The 22460-nt window shown below is 40.6% G+C and overlaps 1 protein-coding gene across 2 annotated transcripts in view; it reads left to right on the top strand.

The window, feature by feature from the left end:
• LOC121276103 (mitochondrial calcium uniporter regulator 1-like) overlaps positions 1-20837 on the top strand; it is a 42056-nt gene extending 21219 nt beyond the window's left edge. For both annotated transcript variants that reach the window (XM_041184055.1, XM_041184054.1), the window contains 6 exons: positions 571-672; positions 3261-3302; positions 6032-6103; positions 15678-15731; positions 16634-16748; positions 17464-20837. In XM_041184055.1, coding sequence (XP_041039989.1) covers positions 571-672; positions 3261-3302; positions 6032-6103; positions 15678-15731; positions 16634-16748; positions 17464-17519 — 441 coding nt within the window. In that variant the 3' untranslated portion in view covers positions 17520-20837. The remainder of the gene's footprint in view (positions 1-570; positions 673-3260; positions 3303-6031; positions 6104-15677; positions 15732-16633; positions 16749-17463) is intronic.
• The last annotated feature ends 1623 nt before the right edge of the window (positions 20838-22460 follow it).

The following is a 22460-nucleotide window of genomic DNA, read 5'->3' as shown; positions in this document are numbered from 1 at the left end:
AACTGAAATGCTATATGGGATCTGAAGCATTTACAAAATTTTTGTATCAATACAATGGAGTAGTCATTAAACAGTAAACTCTATTCTCAGTTTGGTTGTGTTCTGAAAGATTGAAGCCCCCCCCCACCCCCCACCTCCGCCCCACAAAAAATACAAAAATGAATAAATGGTGCACTACTTGTTAGTTGAAAACTTGTTTTTTGATGAACCAAAAAGATTTATCTGGTAGTGTGATCTTAGCAGTTTTAATAAATTAAACAAGGTATTTTTGCACAATTTCTTGTCAGATAATTCAAATTATGTTAACTTCAGAATTCATAGTGACTTATATTAAAATGTTTTATCAAAACCTTATCAATTACCATTCAGAGCATTGAGTACAGCTATCTTTTTCTTAGATTCTTACTGAATTTTAACCCCAAACAGCAGTTTTTTGGAACCTCTTTCTATTTTAATGGCTGCTTATGGTACTGATAATTTTGTTAATCCGATCTTAAGTCCCACTTGCACTTGTATTGAAATTATACTGTTTCTTGTATCAAAGTTTTCTATAATGTATTTCAATTACAGGAGATAATGCTTCAGCACATTATGTCGCACATGACTTCTGTGAAAAAGGACATGATCATATTGGAAAAGAGTGAGTTTTCAGCAATACGAGCAGCGAATGAAGTGAGTATTTGTCAGTTTCAAGCTGGATGTTAAGTCAGTAAGGTCTACATCACTGGTGTCTCAGCAAATGAAAATGAGGACTTCCTGTTCCCTTGATCCTATTCGCACTAAACTGCTGCTCACCCAACTTCCACTCCTGGCCCCCATGTTAGCCAACATTGTAAATGGCTTTCTCTTTTTCAGGTGTTATTTCCCCTCTGCTTTAAATCAACCATTGCCCCTCTCCTCAAAATCAACCCTTGACCCCCACCTTCCATTGCAAAGTACCATCCCATCTCTAACCTCGCTTTCTTTTCATGTACTTGGTCATGTTGTCGCCTCCCAAAACCATTCCTATCTTTGCTGGAATCCCATGGCTTGAATTCCTCCAGTCAGATTTCAGCCCCTGCGACAGTACCAAAACAGCTCTTACAAAGTCACAAGTGACATCCTTTGTGACTGTGACAAAGTTAAACTTTCCTTTCTCTTTATCTGTCTAATCATAACTGGAGGCTTCTCTTCCTGCACCTGCACCATTGCCTCTGGCTTCCCCCATGGATTTCTCCTTGGTTCCCTCCTGTTTCCCATCTACATGCTGGCCCTAGGTGATGTCATTCAAAGCCACAGCAGTAGTTTTCACATGTATGCTGATGATATTCAGCTCTTATCTCACCACAACTTCTCATGCCTCCTCACTGCTAAATTATCAGACTACTTATTGGACACCCAGTACTGCTTGAGCAGAAATCTCCTTCAATTAAATATTCTGATGCCATTGATTTTGATCGCCGCTCGAAATTCCATTCCCTAGCTTCTGACTCCATCTCTCTCCTTGGCAACTGCCTGAGATTAAGCCAGACTGTTCGCAACCTTGGTGTCACATTTGACCCTAAGGTGTACTTCTGATCTCATTCATGCCGTCACTAAGGCTACCTATTTCTAATGATATTCAGCTCTATCTCACCACAACTTCTCATGCCTCCTCACTGCTTTCTACCTCTAATATTGCCCAACTTCTCCCCGTCTCAGCTCATCTGCTGCTGAAGCCCTCATTCATGCCTACATCATCCCTCGATTCGACTATAGACCTGGCTGGTCTCCCACATTCTCCCTCCATAAACATGAGGTATTCTAAAATTCTCCTGCCCATGTGTTAAGTCGCAGCAAATCCTGTTCCCCTATCGCCCTGTGATCGTTGACCTACATTGGCCCCTGTCAAGCAATGCCTTGGTTTTAAAATTCTCTTCCTTGTTTTCAAATCCCTCCATAGCCTCACCCCTCCCTATCTGTATAATTTCCTCCAGTCCTGAAACCCTAGAAGATATTTGCGCTCATCTAATTCTGGTTTCCTTCTACTTAATTTTAATTGCTCCACCTTTGATGCCTTGCCTTCTAGGTCCCAAGCTCCTTACACCTCTCTACCTCAGTTTCTCCTTTAAGACACTTTTTAAAACCTACCTTTTTGACCAAGGTTTTGGTCATCTGACCTAATGTCTCCTTCTATGGTTCAGTGTCATATACTTTGTTTTCTAATTCTTCTGTAAAGGGTCTTGAGACTTCGCGTTGCCTTAAAGGTGCTTATATAAATATAATTTTGGTGGTGTGTTTCTGTAAGATTACGGTATTATTGTTCTCAAAAACCATGCAGAAAATCCATCAGCAATTTGCCCAACCTAATCGAGAATTGCCATATGCATCAAGCTCATTTATAGGAGTGGTGGGGAGAAGAAACAGATGAAGGCAAAACGTATATTTAAACGAATACTTAACTTTTATTCAGAAGATAATTATTCCAAGTTAACTTGTAAATTGGCATGATATTAAATGAATATTTCTTACTGTGATTTGTTCCTATGGTGGGTGGCAAAATTAATACTAGTTTGAATCCTGTTCTGTGTTAACTGATCTAAGCTGACATGAAAGCAAGGACACTACAATTAATGGAAAAAACTCAGCAGGTCTAACAGCATCTATGGAGAGAAAGACAGAGCTCTGAAGAAGAGTCATACAGACTCGAAATGTTAACCGTCTTTCTCTCCACTGATACTGTTAGGCCTGCTGAGTTTTTCCAGCATTTTCTGTTTTTGTTTCAGATTTCCAGCATCCACAGTATTTTGCTTTTACGCCACAATTAATCCTCAGTGTTTTTGGGGCTGGGAGAGAAAACCTATTTGGGCATTTTTGTGATTACCTCTGTAGTTAAATACCCTGCAACTGTACATTAATTTCCGCAGGAAGGTTGGCCTCTTGGATGGGGTACTGGTGCTGCATGCCCTCGCAGGAATCAATGCCTTCAGCCAAGGGTGGGGGCAGGAATTTTTTTTAAATTCTTTATGAAGACCAAATTGAGTGTTGTTTCTTCATAGTTTAAATTTGCAGAATTGAAAGTTTGACTGACTGGGTTAAGGATGTCAAGGTGTATGTTTTTTTTATGTTGAAAGTACATGCCAAGTGGACCTGGGCTTTATCTATTGTATGAACTACAGATATAAAACTTAGAGCTAAATGAGGATGATATTTTAGGAATTACGTAAATTAACATTTCTAAATGCTCCAACTGGGCCTCACTTTATATTTTGATAAGACTGATCTGTGATTTTCTTCTTCAGAAATTGAAAATTGAATTGCAACAACTCAAAAAGCAGTTAATAGTAAGTCCCTTTTTTAAGTTGATTGCAAAGTTATTGATGACTGGATAAATTGAAAGCTGTAAAACTGTTAGCTTCAAAAATTTTAGAAATAATGATTTTTAAATATATTTCTGACACAAAACTGCATTCATGGTATGTACTGGAAACCAATATTTTGAGCATTTCTAAGACAAAGATAATAAAGTACTGTGCCATTCTCTCTCTCCATTTCCTTTGCTCTTCCCTCACTCATTGTCCAGCTATATCATTAACACCTAACCCCATCAGCTGGATGGCTGGTGTATTCATCCAGGCAGGGTAGAACAAGCATTAGGGATGTTTCAAATGCAGTTGGAGATTCAATTGGCAGAGATGATGCATACCCAATACTAATTCCCTTCTTAGTGGATTTATGAATATTGGGTCAGATTTTGTGGCTGAGGCGGCAGATGGTGGGACGAATGATGATGAATTGTTGCTTGCCATCATTGTCCCACTGAACCTGACCACAACTTCAGGATGTCTGGCATGTGCAGATCAGTGGAGAAATCCTGAAGTTGCAGTCTGTCACTCTGTCAGGGTTCGGACACCGGCTGTGCTGTCGTTCCCCGACAGAGTCAACAATCATGATTTCAAAATTTTAACATTCCTGCTCCCGCATCACTGTTTGAAACCACGTAAAAAGTTGTACCTTGCTCAGTCAGGTGTAACTGGGTTTTTAATGGCAATGTGAGTAATACAATTTGGTCACAACAGAACCAGCTCTGAAAAATAGTTTTATAATTGGACTGCTGTTAAATGATTAATTTTTAAGCTAATTTTTTTATTTTAAAAAAAATTTAGAAGATTTTAGTTTCTACCTTCACCCCATGTGTGTTTCAATCTTTAATTCACTATATGTAAGTATTTTTTTAAGTGGTTTTATATTACTGCTTTTTGTTTTCCCCTTCATGTGTGTGAAAATCTTTTAATGAGATTGGTTTCCTGGGCAGCATTACTCCAGCTCCACGTTGTGAATGCCCAGTAAAGAATGCTACAATCAGTTGCAGCACCTCTGCCTGGCGATAGAGGTGAAATTCTTACCACAGAATTTGATCTCTCAGCAAGGCTTATTTTGTGGCTAGTCAACGCCCTTGCTTCTTGATGACCACAAAATCTGGCTAGATACTTGTCATCTTGCACATTTTATTCTTTTCCCATTATGGTATTCATTTGCATGGTGTACACTACAGTACAGAATTTTCAAGTAGCATAGATAGCATCTTGTATGAATCAAAAGCAGCTTGGAAAATGGCGGGTACTTAATTGTTGTGTTGAAAATGTTCATTCTAATCTTAATTTTAGCATTGAACTGATTTTGATGTCAGAAGAACTTTCCCGCACTACACTCAAGCATAGGGGTATCTAAATTACAGTTCATGGGCCACATGAAGCCCACAACTTTGGTAGCAGTGGCCACGAAAACCAGATAACTATTCTATTTACACTTTCACTTTTTTAAAAATTTCATGGCCCTTGCAGTTTACAAATGTTTTTTGCCACTTTAAGGAAATCTGAAATTAGAATGTTTATATCAACAACTTTGTCCAAAGGAATGAGAGTAGGAATTAAAACTTTTTGTGTGTGCCTCTCAAGGTTCCATATTACACAGCCAGGGGCACCACAAAAACCAAAAGTTCAAAATATTTTTCATAATTATGTGACATTTGTTATGTCTTGATAACTGTTAAGCAAATTAGAGCTTATGCTTCCTTGCTCAGAATGATGCGATCTGTTATCTTGGCCACTTTTCATCGGGAGTAGAAAAGCAAAAGCTCACTGACACAGTAAGACTACTGTAAGGGGCAGTTCAGTATTGTACTCAGCAGTGCTGGCTCACGCGCATTCCCAGAAAAGCCAATAGAAAGATTTGTGCACATGCAAAAGTACTCCTAAGACCACTTTGAGCTATATATTTCTTCCCTTATTGCAGCTTATCATCCTGATCACTTTAAGCTTATTGCTGTAATCTGCTTTGATACTGCTCTTAAATCTGGTGTATGGAAGGTACCATGCGATTACTTGGTGAACAGGGGAATGATTTATGCAAGTTGCACAACAGACTGTCATTTAACGCAGATGTTAACTTGTATGTCTAATGTCTCCAAACACTTAAACATGTTCCCACAGTGTGTTCTGTAAATATAATTTTCACTGTTCAAAAATGAGGTTTTTAAAACAGGGTTTAGTGTACCCTTGGTCATCCTCAAGGGTATTTCTGGAGCTCTGTAAGGTAATTAGATTTCTTTATTTGTTGATTTAGCATATTATTTCTGTAGATGTATACTAAGAAATGTCTGCTACAGTGATAGCTTCAAGAACAGGAGTGGACATTCAGCCCTGAAGCATATTCTATTAGATCATGGTTGATATCCATCTTAACTGAATTCGTCCAGCTTGGTTCCTTTGGATAACTGACGCTCTTTTGGAAGTTGGTCCACAAGGTCCCAAGTGTATGTCAATATTTCAGTGTGCCCCAGGCATAAGAGTTTGAAAATCAATAGTTTAGTATGCAGCAATACTAAATGCATTCCTTGTAGCCAAAACATTTTAAGATGAATATTACAAAAAAGTTGTACTATCCTAATTTAGAGAAATTTTGACAAAATATATTCCTGATAGCTGTTGAATTAATATGCTGTTTGTCTCAGACTTCAATAATTTCAACCCATTCCTGTCTTTGGAATAATGTTTTGAAACACCTCTTTTAGGATGAAGTTGTCAAAGTTTCATCAAACAACAAATTGGACATGAATTTGGAAAAAAGTAGAGTTCAAGAAATGGTAAGTTTTTTTGTGATGTTTCTCTTCTATTGAAAGATATTAAAGTGGAATGGCATACACATCAAATTGGTACCTATTTCTAACTAGCTTGGATTCAGAAATTCAATACAAATTAGCCACGTTTGCAGATGATACCCATCTCAGAGGGTCAGTTGATTCAAGGGAGGCAGCTGATTCTGAGGATCCAGCTCAAGAAATGCATATTTTGTTCATTATAAAAACAGAAAATGTTGGAAAAACTCAGCAGGTCTACAACATCTATGAAGAGAGAAACAAGAGTTAACGTTTTGACTCCGTATAACTCTTCAGAGCTAAAGAGAAGTAGAAATGTGATGAGATTTATACTGTTTAAGAGGAAATGGAGCAGGTGAAGCAAGATTAAAGGTCAGGGATATGTGGGATTAAGGAGAGATTTGACAAATATAATATGGACACAAGACAAAGGGAGGAGTGGACCAGAGTGTCGCAAAGGGAACGGTCCCCACGGAATGCTGACAAGTGGGTGAGGGGAAGATGTGTTTGGTGGTAGCATCATGCAGGAGTTGACAGAAATGGCAGAGGATGACTCTGAATGCGGAGGCTGGTGGAGCAAAAAGTGAGGATAAGGGGGACCCTATCATGGTTCTGGGAGGGCGAGGGAGGAAGTGAAGGCAGAGGTGCAGAAGATGGGGTGGACACGGCTGAGGGCCCTGTCAACCACAATGGGGGGGACCCTTGATTAAGGAAAAAGGAAGACATCAAAAGTGCCATTTTGGAAGTTGGCTTCATCTGAACAGATGCAACGGAAGCAGAGGAACTGAGAGAATGGGATTGAGTTTTTACAGAAGGCAGGAGTTGGTGGACTTGTAATGAACAGTCTATCACCAAAAATGGAGAGAAAGGTCAAGGAAGGGGAGTTTTGGAGATGGATCATGTGAAGGTAAGAGAGGGGAGCAAATTGGAAGCAAAATCAATTAAATTTTTCCAGGTCTAGATGGCACCAATACAGTCTTCAGTGTAGCGAGGAAAGAGTTGTGGGAGGGGGCCTGAATAGGCCTGGAACAAGGAATGTTCCACATGCCCTCAAAAAGACGGGCATAACTGGGGCCCATGTTCAGTGAGAGAACAAATTCTGTCAGGTAGAGATTGGTGGTGGATGGGGATTCTTTGGGCCTCTGTTCAAGGAAGAAGCGGAGAGCTTCAGACCATCCTGGTGGGAGATAGAGCTGTAGAGGAATTGGACGTCCATGGTGAAGAGGAGGCAGTTAGAGCCAGGAACTGGAAATTGTTGGTATGACGTAGGGCATCAGCGGAATCGTGAATATAAGAGGGAAGAGGCTCGACAAGGGGAGAGAGAATGAAGTCAAGATGGGAAGAAATGAGTTCCATAGACAGGCTGACACAATGGTTCTACCAGGGCAGTCCTGTTTCTGGATTTTGGGAAGGAGGTAGAAGTGGGCTTTGCGGGGTTTAGAGACTGAGATTGGAAGCTGTGGAGGGAAGATATCCAGAGGAGATGAGGTCAGTGACAGTCCTGGAAACAATGGCTTGATGTTCAGGTGCAGGGGGAGGTCGGAAGAAGTGTCTGAGAATTGGTGCTCAGCCTTTGCAAGGTAGAGGTCAGTACGCCAGACAACCACAGCCACCACCCTTGTCAACACGGTGACATCTGCTATCTTAATTTCTCTGCTCTTCTCACCCAGTCCAAGCTCTCTCCTTCTGAATTTGCTGCACACCATTCTCTCACTTCCACCCTGACTTTGTTATCAATCCTGCTGGCAAAGGGTGGTGCTGTTGTTGTCTGGCGTACTGACTTCTATCTTGCAGAGGTTTGCAATCTTAGGAGCAGAGAAAAGAGGTGTATAAAATGGTAAACGATATGGGAAAAGTGGATCTGGAAAGTAATGTAAACAAATTGAGAGTGGGATAAGTGGACGCTGGTTGAATCTAGTAAAAGGCAAATTTCGAACCAATACAGGAAGTTCTCCTTAAAGATAGTGATCAACACTGGCTCAGATCTTCCAGTTGGCAGGGAGCAGCAGTGCATGCTGCTGACTAACTATGACTACCCACTTACCTTTTTGGGGTGGAAACTTTGGACCTTCTGGTCCTTGCTCCAGCTTGGATCCAACAACGAGCAGAGTGGGAAGGACTATTGCCAAAGTGTAATTACAGCAAAGCCATGCTCTCATTTTTGTTATGAATTGAAGAAAAGACCCTTAAGATCCGTCTTCAGTTCATTGACAAACGTCCCTGTCACTACCCCTACACCTTCGACAATGCTCACTATCCTCCTTCGCCCCAATAATGTTCACCCCAAACCCTAACAATGCTCACCGCGCTCACCCACATCTCCCCCAGACAATGCTTACACCCCCTCTTCCCCCTTCCAATCCTGACTATGGCCACCCTCTACTCTCACCACCTCCTCTCGACGCGCCCATCCCCACCCCCACTCTTAATTGCTCAGCAAATCTACCTAGTAACTGAGCCATGCAGAGGCCAGAATACAGTTCAGTTTACTAGCTAATGCTGAGTTATGTTGTTGAATGTGACCTCAGGAAAAATTGGCCTGTCTAACATCTTCATTGCCCTCCATTTCTTGCATTTGTTGTACTGCAATTAACAATAGTGCACTTCGTTGCTGAGATCCACAGTTTCTAATTTTTTTTTTTAACACCACCCATTGCCCTTTTTAGAAGCCAATGTCCATTGTTTTTCCTGTTGCTATAACCAGATCTGACATGTTGCCTGTGGGATCACATACACAGGTGGGGCTCTCCTAATGAGCGCAAATCTAGGATAGATGTACTTTTACCTCTAATTCCCATACATTTTCTTGTGACCCTTTCTAATATATCTATCTTGCACTAGTTAATTGCTTCCTGTGATATTGCTTGTTTGGGTTATTATAAAGTCTTTCCTATATTTAAAGTTGAATAAGAAGATTTGTTTGCATGTGTTTTCGATCAGCATCATCTAAGAATGTCTTGGGAGTAAACCTGGGAATGGATATTTTCCCCTTAACTTGGCAAAGTGTTTTACCATATGGGACTGGAATGAATACTTTCCATCCCTAAGCAGAAATGAGAAACATTTGCTTGGATCTATTATGCTTTTTGTAGCTGTTAGTCAAAGACGCATTTGGTTGTTTTGCTAAAACTTGCTGTTTGGTAGGTCCTCCTTTTGCTGGAGGCATGGGAAAGCAAGTCTGTCTTTTCTCTTGGTTTAAACCAGAAACAAATTGAATCTGTTGTTCTCCCCTCACCTTTAAAGTCCATTATTTCATTTTTCCCACTGCTCAGAGAATTATGAGTTCCTTTTACTTGTTTGACTTGTTTGGTTTGACTATACAAGATGTTTAGAGATTTCAAATGCAAGCTTAAGAAGCACCCTCCTTGTTCTGCAGATTTGCTCAATTTTATTGGTAGATGTAAACATTTTACCAATAACTTTGAAAAGAAACAATACTCAAGTAAAATGTCAAATAATCATGTGATAGTTCCTTGTGTGGACCTTCCCCTAATGCAAATGCTTTATTAACCTTACCAATGTTGATAGCTTGTGGGGAGGACAATATTGTTTTTAGAGGAATGATATATGATGCGACACAAAGATAGATAGGAAAGTAAATTGTGAAGGCTATAAAGGGACGTGGTTAAGTGGGCAAAGATCTGGCAAATGGAGTATAATGTGGGCAAATGTGAAATTGTCCATTTTGGTAGGAAAAGTAAAAAAAGCATATTATCTAAATGGTGAGAGATTGTGGAGCTCTGATTCAGAGAGGTCTGGATGAGCTAGTGCATGAATCACAAAAGGTTAGTATGCAGGTACAGCAAGTAATTAGGATAGCTAATAAAATGTTATCATTTATTGAGAGGGGAATTGATTACAAAAGGAGGGAGGTTATGTTTCCGTTGTTACAGGGCACAGATCTGGAGTACTATGTACAGTACTAGTTTCCTTATTTGAGGGAAGGTGTAAATCTGTTAGAAGCAGCTCAGAGAAGGTTTACAAGACTAATAGTAGGAGTGGGCAGGTTGTCTTATGAGGAAAGATCGGACAGGTTAGGCTTGTATCCACTGGAGTTTAGAAGAGTAAGAGGCGATTTGATCGAAACCTTTAAAATCCTGAGGGGTCTTGGCAGGGTGGATGTAGAGAGGATGTTTCCTCTTGTGGGAGAATCTAGAACTAGGGGTCACTGATTAAAAATAAGGGGTTGCTCATTTAGGAGTGAGATGAGGAGAAATTTTTTCTGAGGGCCTTCCTCAAAAGGAGGTGGATGTAGAGTCTTTGTTTTTAAGGCAGAGCTAGATGGATTCTTGATTAACAAGGGGATGAAAGTTTATCGGGGTAGGCAGGAATGTGGTGTTGAGCTTACAATCAGATCAGCCATGATCTTATTGAATGGTGAAGCAGGCTCGAGGGTCTGAGTGGCTCTTTTCTCCTAATTCCTATGTTCATATATGTTAAAAATGCTTATTTTATATTCAGCTTTAAATCGGACTTTTTAAACCTAGCTAGTTTATCTATTCCTTGGGCAAATTATTTTTAATTCTTTCATGGGATGTGGGTGTTGCTGGTTAGGCTGACATTTAATTCTAATTGCCCTTGAGAAGGTGGTGATGAGCCACCATCTTGAACCACTGCAGCTCATGTGATGTAGGTACACTCAGTGCTGTTGGGAAGGGAGTTCCACGATTTTGACCCAGTGACAGTGAAGGAACAGTGATGTAGTTCCAAGTCAGGATGGTGTGTGGCTTGCAGGGGAACTTGCAGCTGGTGCTGTTCCCATGCATCTGCTGCCCTTGTCATTACAGGTGGCAGATGTCGTGGGTTTGGAAGGTTCTGTCTAAGGAGCCTTGGTCAGTTTCTGCAGTGCATCTTGTAGATAGTGTACACTGCTGCCACTGTGCGTTGGTAGTGGAGGGAGTGAATGTTTGTGGAAGGGGTACCAATCAAGCAGGCTGCTTTGTCCTGGATGGTGTCAAGCTTCTTGAGTGTTGTTAGAACTACACTCATCCAGGCAAGTGGAGAATATTTCATCAAACTCCTGACTTGTGCCTTCTAGTGGTGGACAGTTTTTGGGGAGTCAGGAGGTGTGGCTTGCAGGGGAACTTGCAGGTGGTGTTGTTCCCATGCATCTGCTGCCCTTGTCCTTCAAAGTGGCAGAGGTAATGAGTTTGGAAGGTGCTGTTGAAGGGTCCTTGTTGAGTTGCTGCCATGCGTCTTTCAGATATACAAACTGCTGCTACTATGCATCGGTGGTGGAGAGAGTGAATGGTTTTAAGGTGGTGAATGAGATGTCAATCAAATGGACTGCTTTTTCCTGGATGGTGTCCAGATTCTTGTGTTATTGGAGTTGCCCTCATCCAGGCAAGTGGAGGGTATTCCACCACTCCTGGCTTCAGTCTTGTGGCTGATGGACAGGCTTTGGAGAGTCAGGAGGTGAGTTACTCACTGCAGAATCCCCAGCCCCTAACCTGCTCTTGTTGCCACAGTATTTATATGGCTGGTCCAGTTCAATTTCTGGTTAATGGTAACCCCCGCAGGATGTTGAAAGTCGGGGATTCAGTGATGGTAATGTCATTGAATGTAAAGGAGAGGTGGTTAGGTTCTCTCTTGTTGGCGATGGTCATTGTCTGATATTTGTGTGACACAAATGTTACTTGGCTGAATGTTGTCCAGATCTTGCTACATTATGGACATGGACTACTTCGGTATCTGAGGGGTCGAGAATGGTGCTGAACATTGGATGATAATCATCAATCACTTTTGACCTTATGATGGATGGAAGGTTATTGATGAAGCAGCTAAAGATGGTTGGGCCTAGGACACTACCCTGAGGATCTCCTGCAACGATGTTCTGGGACTGAGATGATTGACCTCCAACAGCCACAACCATCTTCCTTTGTGCTAGGTATAACTCTGGCATGTGGAGAGCTTTCTACCTAATTCCCATTGACTCCAGTTAACTAGGGCTCCTTGATGCCACAAATGCTACCTTGATGTCAAGCGCAGTCACTGTCACCTCACCTCTTGAATTCAGGCTCTCATGAGGTCAGGAGCTGAGTGGCCCTGGCGGAATCCAAACTGAGTGTCAGTGAGCAAATTACTGCTGTGTAAGTGCCACTTGGTAGCACTGTCGAGACCCCTTCCACCACTTCGCTGATGATCGAGAGTAGACTGATGGGGCGATAATTGGCCAAGTTGGATTTGTCCTGCTTTTTCTGTACAATGCATACCTGGGCAATTTTCCACATTGCCAGGTTGTTGCCAGTGCTGTATTGTACTGGAACAGCTTGGCTAGTACAAGCCTTCAGTACTATTGCTGGAATGTTGCCAGGGCGCATTGCCTTTGCAGTATCAGTGCCTTTAGCCATTTCTTGATATCACATAGAGTGAATCGAATAGACTGAGGAGTGGCATCTGTGATGTTGGGGACCTTAGTAGAAGGCCAAGATGGACCATCTGTCAGTACATCTGGCTGAAAATGGTTGAAAATGCTTCAGCCTTGTTCTTTTGATGTGCTGGGTTCCCCATCATTGGGGATGGGGATATTTGTGCAGCCTCTTCCTCCAGTAGTTGTTTAATTGCCTAGCACCATTCCTGACTGGATGTGGCAGGACTGAAGAGCTTAGTTCTGATCCACTAGTTGTATGATCACTTAGCTTTGTCTGTTGCATGCTGTGTCTGCTGTTTGGCATGCAAGTAGTCCTGTGTTATAGCTTCACCAGGCTGACACCTCATTTTCAGGTATGCCTGGTGCTGCTCCTGGCATGCCCTCCTGTACACTTCATTGAACCAGGATTGATCCACTGGATTGCTGGTCATTTTAGAATGCAGGACATGTCAAGCCATGAGGTAGCAGAAAGTGGTTGAATACAATTCTGCTGCAGCTAATGGTCCACAGTACCTCATGGATGTGCAGTTTTGAGTTGCTAGATTAGTTCAAACTCTATCCCATTTAGCTGAGTGGCAGTGCCACACAGCACAATGGAGGGTATCCTCAAATCAGAAAACGGGACATCGGTGGTCTGATACTGACCAATATTGTCAAGGACAAATGCATCTGCGACAGGTAAATTGGTGAGGGTGAGGTCAAGTACGCTTTTCCTTGTTGGTTTCCTCATCACCTGCTGTAGATCCAGTCTAGCAGCTATGACTTTCAGGATTCGGCCAGCTTCGTCTATATTGGTGCTACTGAGCCACTCTTGTTGATGAACCTTGAAATCCCCCACCTAGAGTACATTTTGTGCCCTTAACCCCCTTGGACCTTCCTGCAAATGGTGTTCAACATGAAGGAGTACTCAGGGTGGGGCAGTAGATGGTAATCAGCAGGAGGTTTCCTTGTCCATGTTTGACGTGGTGCAGTGAGACTTCATGGTGTCTGGAGTCACTGCTCAGGACTCCTAGGGCAATTCCTTCCCGACTGTTTACTACTGTGCTGTCACCAGGGATGGTGATGTTGGTGTGTGGGACTTTGGTAAGGTATGACTCTGTGAGAATTACTATGTCAGGCTGTTGCTTGACTAGTCTGTGGGGCAGCTCTTCCAATTTACTAGTAAAAAGACTTTGCAGGATCGACAGGGCTGCAATGCTGCTTTCGTTTCTGATGCTGATGTTGGTGCCAGGTGGTCCATTTGGTTTCATTCCTCATCAACTTTTCTGCAGTGCTTTGGTACAACTGAGTGGCTTGCAAGTCCATACCACTCAAGCACAGTACTGTGAGACCAAGTAATGATGACAGATTTCCTTTCCTGAAGGGAATTAGTGAACCAAATGGGTTTTTAATGACAACCGACAGTGGTTTCATGGTCACCATTACTGAGGCTAGCTTTTACTTCCAGAATTATTAATTGAATTTAAATTCTACCAGCTGCTGGCACAGTGAGATTTGAACCCCAGTGTGCCCAGAGCATTACGCTGGACCTCTGGATTACAGTGATATTGCCACTATGCTGCCGCCTGCCTCCCCTGAAATTGAAAGGAAAACTTCTCAATGACTCAGGATAGCATATTTAAGATGAGCAATTATTTTGGACTTGGAACTAATTAGTGAAACAAGTGATTGGGAGTTTTACCCCCAGCAATGTGATGCATCGGCACATAAAGAAGTTGAATGCACTCTTCCACCACTGTGTAGCCTATCAATACTTCTCATTTTATAATACCCAGAATCTTAGTTGCAAAAAGGAGTCTAGTAAGGGGCATCCTTATCTTGTACCTCTCTGCAGCAGAATCCATCCAGCATTATTGGGATTCCACTGCTAGTCGCTATGGCAAGTGCACTATTCATGTGGAGCAGAGCCATTCGGACCAGGGAAGTCTTGAGTTCAGCCAACATTTAATGATAAATTAGCTAATCTCGGTTTAAGTAATATTAAGGTTGTTGCAATTGGCCTCAGCATCTCTGCTGAGAAGAGGGGGAAAATCAGCTTTAGTTGCCAAGCCTGATTACGATCCAGTGACCCATGCTAGAAAGTATAATTGCCACACCATTTGCCCGGTTTTAGGAGGGTCATAATTAATGCACATGATGCCCAGCATAATCTTGATGTAAGTTATATTTTGGACTTGAGCAACAGTGTGTTGAGGGAAGTGAGTTGGTTATTATTGGAAGACTCATCCCAAAACTGCTTGACTGAAGGAAACTGATCATTAGTTTTTCCCCTTATGGACTTGACTGTTTTAACAATAGAATCGTAATTTGTCTGTCGTATCTTCTGCAACAGGTTTGAGAGAAGAGAGTTTCATCCTTTGAAGCTTGATGCTGTAGCAAGGAGCTGTTGATTCTGAGGATAAAGGTGACTTCCTTGTCCCAGTTCATCTGTCCCATCACCACCACCTCACCCTAAACTACACCAATCTCTTACAGCTGCTGTTTTTTGGTAGTTAGGTGAAAAATAGAAATTAGTGTTATGTATGTTTCCTGGGTTTGACAGTATTGGGTGTAGTAAAGAGCCACACCTATTTTTGTACATGAGGATATAGAAGTTAAAACCTCTAATCAAGTGAAATCTGTTGTACTGACTTCATGTTACTCTTTAATCTTATAGTAAACCTGACTTGTTTATAGTCTTAACTTGTATTGCCTGGTGGTGTTTATTCCTTTTTAATACAAAGTGGGTTTGTGCTATTTCTGAAAAGATAACAGTAACCAGCATTTCTGTTGTATGCAGTGCATATACATTCAATAATCTGAGTTAAGAGTGAAGGCATACTTACAAGGCAAGTCTTTAGAGTTAAGCATGAGGGAAGCATTTGATCATGCACTACGATTGCAACTATGTATACCAAATAAAGAATTAATTGTGGAATTTTTAATGGACCTTTCCACAGCAAATGCAATTTAAGAATTTCAGCCTTCGATTAATTTATATGCTGCCTTCTCATTGTTTTAGTGTAAATGAGAACCTTGTTTAAACAGTTATTGTTTAATACATTGTTATTTACAAAGCAATATCAGTTTAACATGATAAAACATTTGAACACCCATACTAAATGTCACACCTAGCTGCCTATTTGAATTTTGCTACCTATTTTTGGTCTTACTTTCAATATCACTTATCGCACTTTTTTTGTCTGTCTACAGTTGACAGAGCATGAAAGGAGAGTACTGGAAACCAGAGCTGATATTGTAGAGTTGGTGAGAATTATCTTTTGAAATTTAATTATGTAATTCACTTGGGCTGACAAGTGGCAAGTAACATCCATGCCACACAAGTACCAGGCAATGACCATCTCCAACAAGAAAGAATCTAACCATCGCCCCTTGACATTCACTGAATCCTCCACTATCTATATATCCTGGGGGTTACCATTAACCAGAAATTGAACTCGGTAGCCATATAAATACTGTGGCTACAAGAGCAGGTCAGAGGCTGGGAATCCTGTGACGAGTAACTCACCTCCTGACTCCTCAAAGCCTGTCCACCATCTACAAGGCACAAGTTAGGAGTGTGATGGAATACTCCCCACTTGCCTGGATGAGTGTATCTCCCACAACACTCAAGAAGCTTGACACCATCCAGGACAAAGCAGCTCACTTGATTGCACCCATCCACAAACATTCACTCCCTCCACCACTGGCACACAACGACAGCGGTGTGTACCATCTACAAGAGGAGGCGATGGCATAATGGTATTGTCGCTGGACCATGATGCTTTTCTTTTATGATGCTGAGTGAGGGTAAAATATTGGTCAGGACACCAGGGTAACTCTCCTCCTTCAAAATAGTGCCATGGAATCATTTACATTCACTTGAGAGGGCAGATGGAGCCTCTGCCTAATGCTTGATTCTGATAGTGTAGCACTTCCTCAGTTAAGCATTGAAGTGTCAGCCTTGATTTTTGTGCCCAAGTGCTGGAATAGGACTTGAAACTGGGACATTGCAACTCAAGCTGACACTCCGTTGAATAGTTTAGCTCCTGGCTTTCTCTATAGTAGTCTCTGACATTATCTATTTGTTGGTGTGCTTTTTTTGGCTTTTTATAAACTGCCTAATGTCACTATCAGAAGTTTTGATGTGGCTCCTACCTAACTTTCAGCATTCGCAGCAAAACCGAGCTGTGACTCAAATAAACCGAAAGATAGAAACTGAAGTAGCAGGGCTCAAAACTCTGTTGGAATCCCACAAGCTTGATACCATTAAATATTTAGCAGGTAAGAAGATTGTTTATGAGATTGGTAGCAATTGCTGTATATGCTGTAAATTCTTCTATATGTCACCTGAGCATTTGAATGAGGTTGGGGAGTGTAATCAGTTATACGATAATCACAATATTTATAGCATGTCTAACATTGAAATTAGGTGAAATAGGAATGAATGAAAGAAAGGTACTTTATAATAATAGCTGCTTGTTAATTTTGATCAAGTAGTAATAAGTGGGCAAAGGATTATTTCACAGATGTACCTGTCAACTTGAGTTGTATGTAATCTCCAAGCACATTTTTTTAATATCAGCACTGTAGCCCTCAAACTTTCAGTTATCTTTTGAAGGACCTGTGGTTCTCTCCCAGAGTTGCTTAAAGCAGTTTCACATTGCTGCTTGTTTTGTTCAGGTCGCAGCTGTGTGGGTGGTCCTTGTCTGCTGGTTCTCTGTGTTTATGTTGCCAAAGCTGACTCCCTCATCCCAATGGCAGGATCAGAAAGACAGATTTTCGTGGTTCTGTGATTCATATATCAGAGTAAGGAACAGGTTTTAGCAATGAAAATCTGAGGATTCACATGTAGAGGATGTTCCCCTTTGATTGGAATTAATTAATTGCAAAGTAAATAGAGCAATTTCATCTTTTAAAAATAACTGTTAAGCTGATGAAATAATGTCATTTGATGACTTTGCCATTGATCTTTATCTTGATGAATGTTTCCTTTTAGGTTCGGTTTTCACGTGTCTTACCGTAGTACTTGGATTTTATCGCTTATGGATATGAAGTTTAATCCCTCACTGGACCTTAATATTCATCCTCAAGGTGTCAGGAAAATGAACCATAGTGATTGTTTATAAATATCTGGGACTTCATCATTTGAAAAGCTTGGATGCCTTAAAGAATCAAGACTTTCGCATATTAGTTTACTTCAAAAAACCTGCGTAAATCTATTGAATTTTTTAAATGTAATATATGTAAGAATCTTGTTACCAAATTTGGTGTTGATAAAATATGTATGACTAATGTAAATTGTGTGGATTGCACTTGTTAATTTTGTACTAATTTAACAATTTAAAGCCTTTTTGCATTTTTTCAACTACAAACATGTATTTAGTTTCCTCAAAAATAAATTTTTTCCACTTCTGTTGGGCAACCACAGATTAAGTTCTCAGTGTTCATAATTATAAAGTGATGCACAAGATCATTTTGCTGTTTGAGTAGTAATGGCTTAGACTTCTTGGGTACAAGCTAAAAAAAAATGCTCCTAGAAGCTGATGAGCAATCGTTTAACAGTGAAGACACAAGTTTGGGATATTTTCACATCTACAGAAACCAAAGCAAGAATTGAAAAGTCACATTTTTAAATTTGTTTGCATTGTTTCTAATTCATTTGGTATAGATCATGACTATTTAGGAACTATTTGGTAATAAACTGTCATCGGTTACTGCTGGGGTTAATCTCATAAATATCAAAAGCATTTAAGGAATGATTTGCTGGTTCCTAGTGCTTCTAGGAGAACTATGTGAATGATGCATCACCTTCAGTCAGTGGAGTATCACGTCAATGCCCATAGTTTCATAGAATCTGGATCTGCAGTGTTTTGTAATGAGTCGAAAACATGTAGATAATATGAACAAGAAAAGCCAAATGTATTTCCTTTCTATCAGGCTTTAATTTCTTTTTCAACTTGTCTTGCAAAGCATTTCTCTATCTTCAGACTCTCACACGTAGTTGTTTCTACCACCTTGCCTGATCAATCTTTCCGATTGTTAAAACAGAGGTGACATGAGTGACTGCTGTGGCATCACGATAGCATTTGACTGAGCATGGCATCAAGGAGCTCTAACAAAACTGGAGTCAATGGGAATCGGGGGAAAGCTTTCTGCTGGTTGAAGTCAGAGTAGAGGATTATATTCATGTGGAGCAAAGCCACACAGACCAGGGAAATCTTGAGTTCAGCCAACATTTAATGATGAATTAATTAATCTCGGTTTAGGTAATGTTAAGGTTGTTGCAATTGGCCTCAGCACCTCTGCTAAGAGGGGAAAAAAATCAGCTTTAGTTGCCAAGCCTGATTACCATCCAGTGACCCGTGCTAGAAAGTATAATTGCTACACCATTTGCCTGGTTTTAGGTGGGTCATAATGCACATGATGCCCAGCATAATCTTGATGTAAGTTATATTTTGGACTTGAGCAACAGTGTGTTGAGGGAAGTGAGTTGTTTATTATTGGAAGACTCATCCCAAAACTGCTTGACTGAAGGAAACTGATCATCAGTTTTTCCCCTTATGCACTTGACTGTTTTAACAATAGAATCATAATTTTTCTGTCGTATCTTCTGCTGCAGCAGGTTTGAGAGAAGAGAGTTTCATCCTTTGAAGCTTGATGCTGTAGCAAGGAGCTGTTGTTTGAGGATAAAGGTGACTTCCTTGTCCCAATTCATCTGTCCCATCACCACCTCATCTTAAACTACACCAAATACTTACAGCTGCTGCTTTGTGGTAGTTAGGTGAAAGAAATTAGTGTTATGTATGTTTCCTGGGTTTGACAGTATTGGGTGTAGTAAAGAGCCACACCTATTTTTGTACATGAGGATATAGAAGTTAAAACCTCTAATCAAGTGAAATCTGTTGTACTGACTTCATGTTACTCTTTAATCTTATAGTAAACCTGACTTGTTTATAGTCTTAACTGTATTGCCTGGTGGTGTTTATTATCTCAAAGGAAGATGGCTGTGGTTGTTGAAGGTCAGTCATCTGAGTTACAGGACAGCACTGCAGGAGTTTCTCAGGTTAGTGTCCTGGGCTCTTCATCTTCAGCTGCTTCATCAATGACCTTTTCTTCTATATAAGGTCAGATGTGGGGATGTTCACTGATGATTGCGCAATGTTCACCATTCGCAACCCATCATACTGAAACAGTCTGTGTCCAAATGCAGCAAGACCTGGACAATATCCAGGTTTGGGCTGGCTAGCAACATTTGTGCCACACAAGTGCCAGGCAATGACCATCTTCAACAAGGGAGAATCTAGCCATTGACCATTACATTCAATCGCATTACCATCGCTGAATCCTCCATTATCAACATCTTGGGGGTTACCATTGACCTGAACTGGACTAGCCATTGTAAATACTGTGGCTACAAGTGCAGGTCAGAGGCTAGGAATCCTGTGGCGAGTAACTCGCCTCCTGACTCCCTAAAGCCTGTCGACCATCTATAAGGCACAAGTTAGGAGTGTGATGGAATACCCTCCATGAACCTGAATGAGTGCAGCTCCAACAATACTCAAACTACCTTTTAAGTAAGACTTGAATAAATATTTACATTCACTAATTTATCAGGAAAATTTCTTGCCTTTTTAAAAATGAAACCTACAAACACTTAAGAATAATTGGAAATTTAAAAGCATTTCTGTGTCTTACCTTGCAAAATATTGGGACAGCAAAATAACCATCAGTATTTGAACCTATCACGTTTTGGTCTGTATCCCAGGTTCAGTTCCCAATCAGTGCTGTTAGTTGATATAAGTCTGCATGGAACTAAAAATGCCACAATTTGACCTCTGTGCCACTGTATAGAGAGAATAGGATAAGATTTTCAACCCCATTGTTATTCAGTGATCCGTGATGGAAAGTGCATGCATGGGGACTGGGTTATGTCTTTCATGGTGACCAGTCAGCATCTACCACCTACATTCTTAGGTGCAGAGAAGTCACATGGATGAGATACACAAGGGTATCTGATGCCTGTGGAGTTTTCCCAGTGGGAGTCAATTCCTTCCGGAATAGCAAACAAAAATTTACCAAAAAAGTTGAATTTTCTATTAACTTTGTGTCTGAGAGGAAGTGTTAACTTTGAGCTCACCCAATTCAATGTAATGCTAATAGTTGCGGTTTCTCCTGTTGAAATTTAAAGTTGCTTTCTGCAAGTAGAGTTTTAAGGCTTAAAAGGAAATGCTTTTTGGACTTTAAATATTCCATGTATTTAATGTTGAAATCTTGAGTATCTGCTCCTGCAGTTCTATCTTGGGCTCACATTGACATTTGTAACGTCTATGTGAACAATCACTAAAAATAATAAAATGCATTTTAACAGGATATCGTAATATTGTTGACTTTTGTTTCCATGCATCGTATGATAGTGGAGGATTACATTCATGTGGAATATTTTTTAGCGAAAACTGGGTGGTCAGTTGAAGGAGTGGACAAGTTAGCTACAGAGTCTTTCCAGCCCTGTACTTTCCTATGTATAGATGCAAAGTATCAATCAAACCTAATTTAATCAATAATATGTTGAATAAATAGATTGTGGCTGTAAGCACTTCAACCATATTTGACCTTTGAAGAAAAAGACCTACTGTTTATTCCAAATGTTACATGGCAAAGATGCAAAATGCTGTGTATGATTTGACATACAAATTCAAGTTGTTGATATTGCTTCAACATAAATTTCAAATTTGTTTTATTTGGAGATATGGGTAGAAGAGAAATGCAAATTAGGTTAGTCAAAGTCTGATGTTTAGCTTGTAAAATACCATTTGCAAGAGGCAGTTGTAGGCTGCTCTCCTGTTTTTAATATCTATATCTTGCAGTGATTCACATAGGAACCTGCAACACCTTCCTGCAGAGGTCTAGGAATATAGGAGCAGAAGTAGGCCATTCGGCCCTTTGACCCTGCTCCACCAGTTGATAAGATATGGCTGATCTGATGGTGGTGTCAACTCTCCTGTTTGCCTCCCATAACCCTTGACTCCCTTGTCTATCAAAAATCTATTCAACTCAACCTTGAATAAATTCAATGACACAGCCTCAACTGCTTTCTGGGGAAGAAAAATCTACAGACTCATGTCCCTCCTCATTGCCATCTTAAAAGGGACACCTCTTATTTTTAAGCTGCGGCCCCTAGTTCTAGTCTCCCCCTCATTTTCCACCCTATCAAGCCCCTCAAAATCTTGGGCCATAACTCAGAGTGGGAACGAGCATCAGATTGCCACTCCATGCCCAATTGGTGGTGGGGGGTGGGGTGGGGTGCTTGGACATCAAGTGGGGCGGATTGGGCAGGGTTCAGGGATTTCCCTTCAGGATGTGAAGTCTGTGTCTTTACAATAGTTACTCAGAAGTTAGATGAGATTTTAATTATTCTAACTTTTTCTGAGTAACTGTGTAGCACAGCCAGAACCATCCAATTTTGCAATTTAAATCGCATTTCTGGATGGTTCCAGAGGAAGTTTGCACTTCTGGGCAATTGCTGTGGAAATCCTGGATGGTTTTTGAACTTCAGCGTTAATCTTTTGTAAACTGAATTGTTAGTAATCTTAACGAGAACAGGTACCCTGTAACTCTTTCGAGTACAAGCCTGATTCCATCTGTTTCAGATGAAGTTACATTGTTTGCCATTGTGAGATTTGAACTCTTGATCTTGGGATTACAAGCCCACTACCATAACCACTTGGCTATTTAGGCCAAGCCAACAAGTACCCTGTAGGCTAAATAGTTAACAATTTCAAATGCTATACAGGGGCACGCATGACTTTAGATTGTGTTACAAAATAGAAATAGTTATATTGGTATTTGTAGATGTTAGGAATGAGTTTAGATTTAAAGTTTAAGTTTGATTTGTATTTCTGTATCTGTGTTAAGAATGGTCAAATTGAGTTTTAGTTTCACTTTAAAAAGGTGCTTGCATTTTTAATATGAGTTTATGACTTAAGTTAATCAAAC

The sequence above is a fragment of the Carcharodon carcharias genome, chromosome 3, assembly GCF_017639515.1.
Source record: "Carcharodon carcharias isolate sCarCar2 chromosome 3, sCarCar2.pri, whole genome shotgun sequence".
NCBI lineage: Eukaryota > Metazoa > Chordata > Chondrichthyes > Lamniformes > Lamnidae > Carcharodon > Carcharodon carcharias.
Note: the sequence above shows the minus strand (reverse complement) of the source record. Positions and strands in the feature narration are given on the sequence as shown.